At 42.6% G+C, this 12,054-nt stretch overlaps 1 protein-coding gene across 4 annotated transcripts in view; it reads right to left on the bottom strand.

The window, feature by feature from the left end:
* Positions 1–12,054, bottom strand: part of ZNF185 (zinc finger protein 185 with LIM domain) — a 95,269-nt gene that overhangs the window by 23,060 nt on the left and 60,155 nt on the right. For 2 of the 4 annotated variants that reach the window (XM_030576332.1, XM_030576334.1), the window contains 4 exons: positions 7,369–7,464; positions 6,723–6,821; positions 5,380–5,475; positions 4,857–4,955 (listed from right to left, as the gene is read on the bottom strand). In XM_030576332.1, the coding sequence (XP_030432192.1) occupies positions 4,857–4,955; positions 5,380–5,475; positions 6,723–6,821; positions 7,369–7,464 (390 nt within the window). The remainder of the gene's footprint in view (positions 1–4,856; positions 4,956–5,379; positions 5,476–6,722; positions 6,822–7,368; positions 7,465–12,054) is intronic. The other 2 variants (XM_030576333.1, XM_030576335.1) reach the window with 2 other exon arrangements.

Here is a 12,054-nt window from a genome sequence, read left to right as displayed (position 1 = left end):
TCTAGACACATAGCGCTCTAAGTCTGTGACCTCTGATTAAGGCTGAACTTTACAAAGATTCTGCTTGGATCCCAGTGGTGCCTGCGGTAGGGGGAGGAGCACTCCCATTTTTTGTGGGGCAGAGATAGCTCAGTGGTTTGAGCATTGGCCTGCTAAACCTAGCGTTGTGAATTCAATCCTTGAGAGGGTCATTTTGGGATCTGGGGCAAAAATCTGTCTGGGGATTGGTCCTGCTTTGAGCAGGGGGTTGGACTAGATGACCTCCTGAGGTCCCCTCCAACCCTGATATTCGGTGATTCTTTAGTTCCCTGGAAATTAATACTTATGCTTCTGCATCATGTCCAGCCCCAACTCACAGGACATGAGGGCTACAAATATGGTTCACAGAATCTCTAGGCTAGTGTTCACTTATGGTATTTATTGTGAATTTTTCAGAATGATGATACTTATGTACATAAGAACAGACATACTGGGTCAGACCAAAGGTCCATCTAGCCCAGTATCCTGTCTTCTGACAGTAGCCAATGCCAAGTACCCTATAGGGAATGAACAGAACAGGCAATCATCAAGTAATCCATCCCCTGTTACCCATTCCCAGCTTCTGGCAAACAGAGGCTAGGGATATCATTCCTGTCCATCCTGGCTAATAGACATTGATGGACCTACTCTCCATGAATTTATCTAGTTCTTTTTTTAACCCTGTTATAGTCTTGGCCTTCACAACATTGTCTGGCAAGGAACTCCACAGGTTGATTGTGTGTTGTGTGAAGAAACACTTCCTTTTGTTTGTTTTAAACCTGCTGCCTATTAATTTCATTTGGTGACCCCGAGTTCTCGTGTTATGCAAAGGAGTAAATAACACTTCCTTATTTACTTTCTCCACACTGGTCATGATTTTATAGACCTCTATCATATCTCCTCTTAGTCGTCTATTTTCTGAGCTGAAAAGTCCCAGTCTTTTTACTCTCTCCTCATATGGAAGCTGTTCCATACCTCTAATCATATTTATTGCCTGTTTCTGAACCTTTTCAAATTCCAATATATCTTTTTTGAGCTGGGGCAACCACATCTGCATGCAGTATTCAAGATGTGAGCGTACCATGGATTTATAGAGAGGCAATATGATATTCTCTATTATCTATCCCTTTCTCGATGATTCCCAACAGTCTGTTAGCTTTTTTAACTGCTGCTGCACATTGAGTGAATGTTTCAGAGAACTATCCACAATGATTCAGATCTTTTCCTTGAGTGGTAACAGCTAATTTAGACCTCATCATTTTATATGTACAGTTGGCATTATGTTTCCAATGTACATTACTTTGCATTTATCAACATTGAATTTCATCTGCCATTTTGTTGTCCAGTCACCCAGTTTTGTGAGATCCCTTTGTAACTCACCGCAGTCTGCTTTGCATTTATCTACCTTGAGTAGTTTTGTATCATCTGCCAATTTTGCCACCTCACTGTTTACCCCCTTTTTTCAGATCATTTATGAATATGTTGAATAGGACTGGTCCCAGTACAGACTCCTGGGGGACACCACTATTTACCTCTCTCCATTCTAAAAACTGACTATTTATTCCTACCCTTTGTTTCCTATCTTTTAACCAATTACTGATCCATGAGAGAACCTTCCCTCTTATCCCATGACAGCTTACTTTGCTTAATGGCCTTTGGTGAAGGACCTTCTCAAAGGCTATCTGAAAATCTAAGTACACTATATCCACTGGATCACCCTTGTCCACATGCTTGTTGACCCCCTCAAATAATTCTAGTAGATTGGCAAAGCATGATTTCCCTTTACAAAAATCATGTTGGCTCTTTCCCAATGTTTCCCAGTTTTCATCTATGTGTCTGATAATTCTGTTCCATAGTATAGTTTCAACCAGTTTGCCTGCTACTGAAGTTAGGCTTACCAGACTATAATTGCCATGATCACCTTTGGAGCCTTTTTTAAAAATTGGTGTCACACTGGCATCAGAAGTTGATTTAAATGATAGGTTACCTAAAAAGAATGGCTCAGGTTTGGGAATGTCCCTCACATTCTCAGTCATGATGACTGATGCAAAGAATTCATTTAGTTTTTCCACAATGGCCTTATAGTCCTTGAGTGCTCCTTTAGCATCTCAATCGTCCAGTGGCCCCACTGGTTGTTTGGCAGGCTTCCTGCTTCTGAAGTACTTCAATTTTTTTTTGCTACAAGTCTGTCTCCTATTTCCATCTCAATCACAGTTCAAGTGTATACATTTTTAATATACAAAGCAACACCTCCTCCCTTTTCCCCCTCCCTTCCATATGTTGAAAAAAAAACATGGACATATCTGTTTGTTAGACCAGTGGTTCTCAATGGGGGGGCTGTGAGGCTCCACAGCTAAAATCGAGAGCCCAAGCCCCAGCACCTCTCTTGGGGCTGAAGCCAGGACAAGGTGGTTGAAGCCCCGATCCCTGGTGCCCATGGACACTGTTGAGAGGCCAGGGGGTGTTTCCCCCCCTTAAACTACACTGCAAGATCAAGGCAATCCCAGGCCAGCTCCACCCCACACACACACCCCTTCTTCTCTCCCCGCCCAGTGGCCAGGTTGGAGGATGCTCTGGCTAGTGCCATGGAGCAGGTAGCTGCAGCTTTCCCTCATCTCCTGTTGCTGCAGGAAGTTGAAGCTGTGTCTCAGCTCCACTCCTCTTTGCTCACGCAGCCAGAAAGAGCTGCCTGGATTGGGGGACCTGGCTCTGTGGCTGGCAGAGCCCTCAGGGAAAAGGGACTGCAGGAGAGCTCTCCTGGCACACAGTCCCTAGCTACCTCCCTGCCTGCACACAGCCCCTAGCTACCCCCTGCCTGCACCAAGCTACCCACTCCCTCTTCACCCTGAGCTAGCCCCCTGCCCACACACAAGCCCCTACCTACCCACACACACACTGAGCTACCCCCCTGCCTGCACACAGCCCCTGGCTACTCCCTCCTTGCACCCTGAGCTATCCTCTGCCCACACACAGCCCTTACATATCCCTCTCCCTGAACCTTGAGCTGTTTTCAAACTTTTTGAGCCAAGTTATAATTTTTCGTTGCACCCCCTCACACACACACAACTTAGTCAGGCTGGGTGGCATGTTGAGGAAAGTCAGGGGCTGGAGGTGATGCTCCCCCCACAGACCCCATTGTGAGGAGCTGGCTTGAGCCCCACTGGCCCCTGCCCACCCAAAATAGAAGTCAAGCTACACCCACACCTGAGGGCTTTCCCCCCCGCTGTCCCAGAGCCCCAAGTTCCCCCTTCCTCCCGGGCCCTGGAGTTTTTATAGCATGTTGTGAGGGGCCTCAGAAAGAAAAAGGCTGAGAACCCCTGTTCTCATGCATTGTGATACCTCTTGTGGTCCCTTGCTATGACAATACTGCGGACAGCTAACATAGTCACCTACGTGAAATCAACAACCCTTGCTATCACAACCTTTGGTATATCCTACACCAGTGGTTTTCAATCTTTTTAAATTTGTGAACCCCTTTGGAAATCTATTATCTGTATATAAAGTTGAATTCTGTTCAGTAAGTTTTCAGTCTGTCTTTCGCAGACCTCTTAAATATAGTTTAGACCACAGGTTGAGAACCACTGTCCTACACACTGAACTAGGAATTCCAGCTTTGCTTCCATGCCCCCCCAGAACAGCTGACTGTGGCACTCTGTACCCCAAAGGAACACCCTGGTAACCCCATATGTACCCTGGTGATACAACTTTGATATGCTTTGTACAAAGTATGTCTTGTAAGGTATCATTTTAAAAGTCTTAATCTGTTGAACATTAATATCCTGTTAAATTGTATGTGCTATCATTATATGTGGAGTTACAAAGTTTTGCTATCAAAATATGTTGTGAAGTTGGAAATACCCACAACCAGCCTTTCAGGTACAATAGTGAAGTTGTTGACAGTGTTGATGACCCATTAAGTGGAATCCACACTACCAAGGACTATCAAAGGATCTTTGTACAATAAAGATTTGTCATAAGGAGAATGCAAACAATGGACACTGTTAGACTCACATCATAGCAAAAGATCTTTCCAGCAAGCTGGAAGAACCTATAAAGGAGGGGAAGTGACATCATCATTGAGCCTCACTTCCCCTACAACTCAACACCTGGAAACACATCTGGAGAACAAAGACTGAACTAGGGAGGTAGTCCCAGGTTGAAGGGGATTTCCAGCCTAGATATGGAAGATCTGTGACCTACTTGTATTACCTATCATGGTGAGACACCACTTGATTCAAATCGTTTCTAGTTTATAGAATTCAGATTGCAATTTTACTTTTTATTTCTTAGGTAACCAACTTTGATCTGTATGCTTACTACTTATAATCGCTTAAAAGCTATCGTTCTGTAGTTAATCGATCTGTTTTATATTTTACCTAAAATAGTGTGTTTTGCTTGAAGTGTTTGGGGAATTTGCTCAGTGCACAAAATCTGGTGCATGTGCACTTTCCTTTGTAGAAGTGGCAGACAGGGTAATAAACTTTCACTGGTCAGATTTCTGACCAGGGCAAGATGATACAGTTCTGGGGTCCTAGGCTGTGGAGCTGGGGGAATTGGCTGGAGCCTCTCTATTGTTCATGAGTGGCTAGGAGAAGCATTCATGTAACTTAGCTAAGTGTGTCCCTGCCTGTGAATATCAGTTTAAGTGTAGGATCTGGAGAGGTTTGCAGCTCGTCACAGCATCACAGTGTGAGAGGGAGCCCAGGTTGTTGAGAGAGGGCTCAGCACAATCCCAGCTCCAGATTGCACTCTTGGGAACCTGTCACACCAACTGCCAATTTTTTCCCATTGTCCTCAGATTTCTTGTGTAACAACACTAAATGCAAGACTTCCCATACCTTTCAGGGTCCAATTCCCCAGCCTCCACACACCCAGTGATTCTGTGTCTTGGGTCATTGATAGTAACATTGCTTTCTGTAGAATGAGAGCTGGACCTGCTGAAGAAAGAAAGTCATTGCAGGCCATGAAGAGCCCCAGAGATCGGCTAATGGAATTACGATTTGAAACAGCACATTCTTAAGTGATACCTTTCCACATGGAAAAGCGTACTGTGGGGAAAGTGTAAGCAGTAGGAATGAAATATGGAATCCCATTTGGTCAAGGCCTCTTAATACTGCACATTAGCATGGACTGTCTAGAAAAAGTGCTATTATTGTCTGCAGAAAACTATATGATGTTTGATTATATATTGAGTATTGGCAGTGTGCTCAGTGCTTTGCAATCATAAATGATGACCGGGTACATGACAATCTAAATCAAAGTCCTGATTCTACTTCCAAGACTTACCAGTGCAATATCCTCAAGATTTTCCTTAGAGTCCATGTCTAATATCACTCAACAAAATACACATCTCCTTCTCACCTTTTGAAATCAAATTCTTCATTATCCAGGTGCATGGGGACTTTGTATCGGACCTCTTGGGTAACAGCATTGTTGTCTCCAGAAGAAGGGCTGGACCTACCAAAGAAGGAGGGTCATTCCAGTATGCAAAGGGCCTTGGAGATTGGCTCATGGAATTAGATTATGAAATGGCTAGATCCTTTGTGAAATATCTGTTCCAGAACATGGCAATATGGGGGGAGTATAGGCAATGCAAAATAAGCGTGGACTACAGAACTCCTTTTGCTAAACTCCTCTTAGCACTACCCATTAATCTGGGATGTACAGCATTCTATGGGCTTTCCTCCCAGCAGTAGTGGCTGGACAGTTGTAAGCGAAGAACAATAGCCAGTGGAGTCTGACCCAGGGTCAGCACCTGCACATCAAGCCAACACCCAGGGTCAGACTGGGAAAGAAGGAAGAGGTCTTATGATTAAGGCACAATGCTGGGAATGAGAAGACATGCACCTCTAATAGCTCTACCACTGATTCACTGTCTGTCCTTTGGCAAGAATCTTTTAGTTGCTGTGCCTCTGTTTCTTCATCTGTAATATGGGATAATCATATTTGCTTATGTCAGAGAGGGGGTTGTAAGGCTAAGTTCACTCAAGTATAATTAAGGTATTAGGGTGTGAGCTGCTATAAAAATTACTATTTTGTTACTTGGGCTCTTTTATGCTGGAGTTAGGAGACCCTCAGCATGGGCTGTATTCTACCCAACTATACACAAGTGCAAGGTCTACAGAAGTCAGTGAGAGTTCTGCATGCATTTCTGAGGGATGGTTTGTACCCATGAAGACACGCATGCAATGGATAGATCTTGGGAACATTGGAAGAAGCTTGGGCTATATTAGATCAGTTCACTGAGATTTGATTTTTCAGTGGATATCATCTGAATATTAATTATTCAAATTAAGCCCTTTGGCAGTGAGTTTGGAATTGCTTGGCCTAATTGCCCTGAACATTGTAGAGTAATAAAGTTTAAGGCCAGAAGGGACCAGCAGATCATCTAGTCTGACCTCATGTATGTCACAAGCCACCAGCAACACATAGCACCTGCACATGCAAAATTAGAGCAAACTACTGTGTGCTACAGGAAGAGAACAGGAGCGACCAAGGTGCAACAGTGCCAAAGGTCCCTACAGGGAATAGATGGAATTGGCACCTGGCATGGGAATTTCAAATTGTGATGTTCTGCACCTGCTTGATGCTAAGAGGTTAGGGAGCAACAGGCATTTCCAAAGACTTAGACAAAAGGGGAACGGAACACAGTTAAAGAATTCATCATCAAAGCAATATGATGGTTGTTCCCCCTAACTCCTTACTTTGTCACATTCCGTTCAGGCTCTTTGTGTTCTGTGGCTCTGATACTCTCATATCTGATCTCTCTTGTGGGATGTCTCTCCTCATAGCACGGGACAGATCTGGTAAAGAAGGAAAAGCCCATCACTGGCACCTGAATCATCATGTAAAACTGTTCTGTGTGCTGAGAAAAAGGGAAGACTCTGTCCAACTGTTCAAAGGCTCTTTCTGTGGGGATTGTTTCATGGGCCCCAACTGCATTTCAATGTGCCAACCTACTGACACTGACTATCTATTTATTTCAGTTGCCCTTCAACACCTCTGTTGCCTCTGCAGCATCTTATGGTCACTAGGATGGGAGCAGAGCCTATTCACATTAACATTGGATAAGAACTAAAGGTTCTAATCCCTCCAAGCACAGGACATTGACAAGAGAACAGAGCTCAAATATTTGAATCTTGTCAGGAAAGGCTAAGGTGAAATACACCTCAAGCTCACCTTACGGCCTGCAAGCTGGGGTATCTACACTCTTCTGCACAGTCCCTTTCATCATTTCACACTCCGGGGCTGATGGCTATAACAAGAGTGCCTTCCAAGTGCAGTGGACTTTAGATTTTCCTTTGTCCTCAGATTTCCTGGATAACCCCACTAAATGCAACACCCACGTACCTTTTAGGGTCACATTCTGTATCACCCAAGTATCCAGGGACTGTGAATCTGGCATCAGTGGGATGTGCGGGGATGTCTTTAGATTGGGGGCTGGACCTGCCAGAGGAGGAGAGTCATTAAACTGCTTCATCTGCTCATATGTGTTGTTAAAGTGTTTCAGAAAGGGCACTCAGTGGAATTACTGTTTAGACCAGTGGCTCTTAAGCTGGGGTGCATACACCCCCTGGGGGTGTGAGATACCCTTTCTGGGGGTTCGAGACATGACAGATTTTTTTTAGAAGGTAAATCATCAAAAACACAAATTAAGCACAGGCACGTAAGTACAAATGTTTCATCAAACCTATGTATTTATTAACATTATACATTTTTTAATGATTACATACTGTAATATACAAACAAAAAATATCTAGGTTTAAGGGGTCTGAGAACATATTTTTTAGATTTAAGGGGTGCGAGAACGTATTTTGATTTTTGATAAGAGGTTCAAGAACATATTTTGAGAACCAAAGGGGTGCAGCCTGCAGTAAAGGTTAAGAACCACTGATCTAGACTAACAAGGTTGCACTGTGTGAGACATTAGAAATGGCCTGAAGAAAATAGGATGAAATTCAATAAGTACAAATGCAAAGTACTCTGTTTAGGAAGGATCAGTTGCACATATACAAAATGGGAAATGACTGCCTAGGAAGGAGTACTGCAGAAAAGGATCTGGGGGTCATAACTGACCACAAGCTAAATATGAGTCAATAAAAAAAGCTGCTGCAAAAAAAAAACCGCAAACATCATTCTGGGATGTATTAGCAGGAGTGTTACAAACTAGACCTGAGAAGTAATTCTTCTACTCTACTCCACGTTGATTAAGCCTCAACTGCAGTATTGGGTCCATTTCTGGGCACCACATTTCAGAAAAGATGTGGACAAATTGGAGAAAGTCCAGAGAAGAGAAACAAAAATGATTAAAGGGCTAGAAAACATGATCCATGAGAGAAGATTGAAAATATTGGGTTTGTCTAGTCTGGAAAAGAGAAGACTGAGGGGGCATGATAACTGTTTTCAAGTATATAAAAGGTTGTTACAAGGAGGAAGAAGAAAAATTGTTCTTCTTAACCTCTGAGGATAGGACAAGAAGCAATGGGCTTAAATTGCAGCAAAGGAGATTTAGGTTGGTAATGAAGTAAAAATCTTAAGCAAATCCACATATTCCATAGAATCCCTATGGATAGAAATTACATGCTCTAATAAAAATATAACATTAGGGATCTATTATCGACCACCTGACCAGGACAGTAATAGTGATGATGAAATGCTAAGAGAAATTAGAGAGGCTATCAAAATTAAGAACCCGATAAAAGTGGGGGATTTCAATTATCCTCATATTGACTGGGAACATTTCACTTCACGACGAAATGCAGAGATAAAATTTCTTGATACTTTAAATGACTGCTTCATGGAGCAGCTGGTACTGGAACCCACAAGGGGAGAGGCAACTCTAGATTTAATCCTGAGTGGAGCACAGGAGCTGGTCCAAGAGGTAACTATAGCCGGACCACTTGGAAATAGTGACCATAATATAATAGCATTCAACATCTCTGTGGTGGGAAGAACATCTCAACAGCCCAACACTGTGGCATTTAATTTAAAAAATGAGGGGGTTAGTTAAACAGAAGTTAAAAGGTACAGTGACTAAAGTGAAATCCCTGCAAGCTGCATGGGTGCTTTTTAAAGACACCATAATAGAGGCCTAACTTCAATGTATACCCCAAATTAAGAAACACAGTAAAAGTTCTAAAAAAGAGCCACTATAGCTTAACAACCATGTAAAAGAAGCAGTGAGAGAGAAAAAGACTTCATTTAAAAAGTGGAAGTCAAATCCTAGTGAGGCAAATAGAAAGGAGCATAAACACTGCCAAATTAAGTGCAAGAGTGTAATAAGAAAAGCCAAAGAGGAGTTTGAAGAACAGCTAGCCAAAAACTCCAAAGGTAATAACAAAATGTTTTTTAAGTACATCAGAAGCAGGAAGCCTGCTAAACAACAAGCGGGGCCCCTTGATGATCGCGATACAAAAGGAGCGCTTAAAGATGATAAAGACATTGCGGAGAAACTAAATGGATTCTTTGCTTCAGTCTTCACGGCTGAGGATGTTAGGGAGATTCCTAAACCTGAGCTGGCTTTTGTAGGTGACAAATCTGAGGAATTGTCACAGATTAAAGTGTCACTAAAGGAGGTTTTGGAATTAATTGATAAACTCAACATTAACAAGTCACCGGGACCAGATGGCATTCACCCAAGAGTTCTGAAAGAACTCAAATGTGAAGTTGCGGAACTATTAACTAAGATTTGTAACTTGTCCTTTAAATCAGCTTCGGTACCAATGACTGGAAGTTAGCTAATGTAAAGCCAATATTTAAAAAGGGCTCTAGAGGTGATCCCAGCAATTACAGACCAGTAAGTCTAACGTCAGTACCGGGCAAATTAGTCGAAACAATAGTTAAGAAAAAAATTGTCAGACACGTAGAAAAACATAAACTGTTGAGCAATAGTCAACATGGTTTCTGTAAAGGGAAATCGTGTCTTACTAAGCTATTAGAGTCCTTTGAAGGGGTCAACAAACGTGGACAAGGGGGATCCGGTGGACATAGTATACTTAGATTTCTAGAAAGTCTTTGACAAGGTCCCTCACCAAAGGCTCTTACGTAAATTAAGCTGTCATGGGATAAAAGGGAAGGTCCTTTCATGGATTGAGAACTGGTGAAAAGACAGGGAACAAAGGGTAGGAATTAATGGTAAATGCTCAGAATGGAGAGGGGTAACTAGTGGTGTTCCCCAAGGGTCAGTCTTAGGACCAATCCTATTCAATTTATTCATAAATGATCTGCAGAAAGGGGTAAACAGTTAGGTGGCAAAGTTTGCAGATGATACTAAACTGCTCAAGATAGTTAAGACCAAAGCAGACTGTGAAGAACTTCAAAAAGATCTCACAAAACTAAGTGATTGGGCAACCAAATGGCAAATGAAATTTAATGTGGATAAATGTAAAGTAATGCACATTGGAAAAAATAACCCCAACTATACATACAATATGATGGGGGCTAATGTAGCTACAAAGAGTCAGGAAAAAGATCTTGGAGTCATCATGGACAGTTCTCTGAAGATGTCCATGCAGTGTGCAGAGGCGGTCAAAAAAGCATACAGGATGTTAGGAATCATTAAAAAGGGGATAAAGAATAAGACTGAGAATATATTATTGCCCTTATATAAATCCATGGTACGCCCACATCTTGAATACTATGTACAGATATGGTCTCCTCACCTCAAAAAAGATATACTGGCACTAGAAAAGGTTCAGAAAAGGACAACTAAAATGATTAGGGGTTTGGAGAGGGTCCCATATGAGGAAAGATTAAAGAGGCTAGGCCTCTTCAGCTTGGAAAAGAGGAGACTAAGGGGGGATATGATAGAGGTATATAAAATCATGAGTGATGTGAAGAAAGTGGATAAGGAAAAGTTATTTACTTGTTCCCATAATACAAGAACTAGGGGTCACCAAATAAAATTAATAGGCAGCAGGTTTAAAACAAATAAAAGGAAATTCTTCTTCACGCAGCACACAGTCAACTTGTGGAACTCCTTACCTGAGGAGGTTGTGAAGGCTAGGACTATAACAGCGTTTAAAAGAGAACTGGATAAATTCATGGTGGTTAAGTCCATAAGTGGCTATTGGCCAGGATGGGTGGGGAGTGGTGTCCCTAGCCTCTGTTTGTCAGAGGGTGAAGATGGATGGCAGGAGAGAGATCACTTGATCATTGCCTGTTAGGTTCACTCCCTCTGGGGCACCTGGCAATGGCCACTGTCAGTAGACAGTAGGCTGGATGGACCTTTCGTCTGACCCGGAACGGCCGTTCTTATGTTCTTATGACATTAGGAAAAACTTCCTAACTGTCAGGGTGGTTAAGCACTGGAATAAATTACCTAGGGAGGTTGTGAAATCTCCATCACTGGAGATTTTTAAGAGCAGGTTAGACAAACACCTGCCAGGGATGGTCTAGATAATATTGAGTCCTGCCATAAGTGGAGGGGACTGGATTAGATAACCTCTTGAGGTCCCTTCCAGTCCTATGATTCTATGAAACTAGCAAGTAAGTGATGTGGAAAGCTGTGTTCCTTTCATAAAAACATTCTCACTACCTCTTACCAAGAAATACAGACTTCTAGAGAACAAATGCAGTTACTCAGTCTCAGTTAGTACAGCAATCCCTGATAAAGCATAGCAGAAGTTTCTTGCAGGAATGTTAGCTAAACCCAGGATGGCTATCAGCAACTCCATGGCTTCTGATGTCCTGTGGTTGGGTTTTTGTCAGGTCCCACATTGGGTTCACCATCCAACTCACAAAAAGGGTAGAACAGTGTCACAAGATCATACCTCTCAACTTCCCAGTCCCTTTGGTGGGATCAAGTGTGAGACCAATATCCAAAACTAGGCACCCAAGTAAAAGAGACGCTGAGGGTCTTCAGCATCCATAGCTGCAACTCAACTATCACTTTCCTGAGTCCACATGGCTGATGTCAAGTTTGAAAGTGAACAAACTTCAACACTTGTGTAGAATGAAACTCTAGATACCAAGGGAAATCACAAAGGTGAAGTGGACAAAGCACAACTGTAGTTACTGTTACTAGCTTGGTTCATT

The sequence above is a fragment of the Gopherus evgoodei genome, chromosome 9 (assembly GCF_007399415.2).
Source record: "Gopherus evgoodei ecotype Sinaloan lineage chromosome 9, rGopEvg1_v1.p, whole genome shotgun sequence".
Taxonomy (NCBI): Eukaryota; Metazoa; Chordata; order Testudines; family Testudinidae; genus Gopherus; species Gopherus evgoodei.
This window is presented reverse-complemented; position numbering and strand designations above follow the sequence as displayed.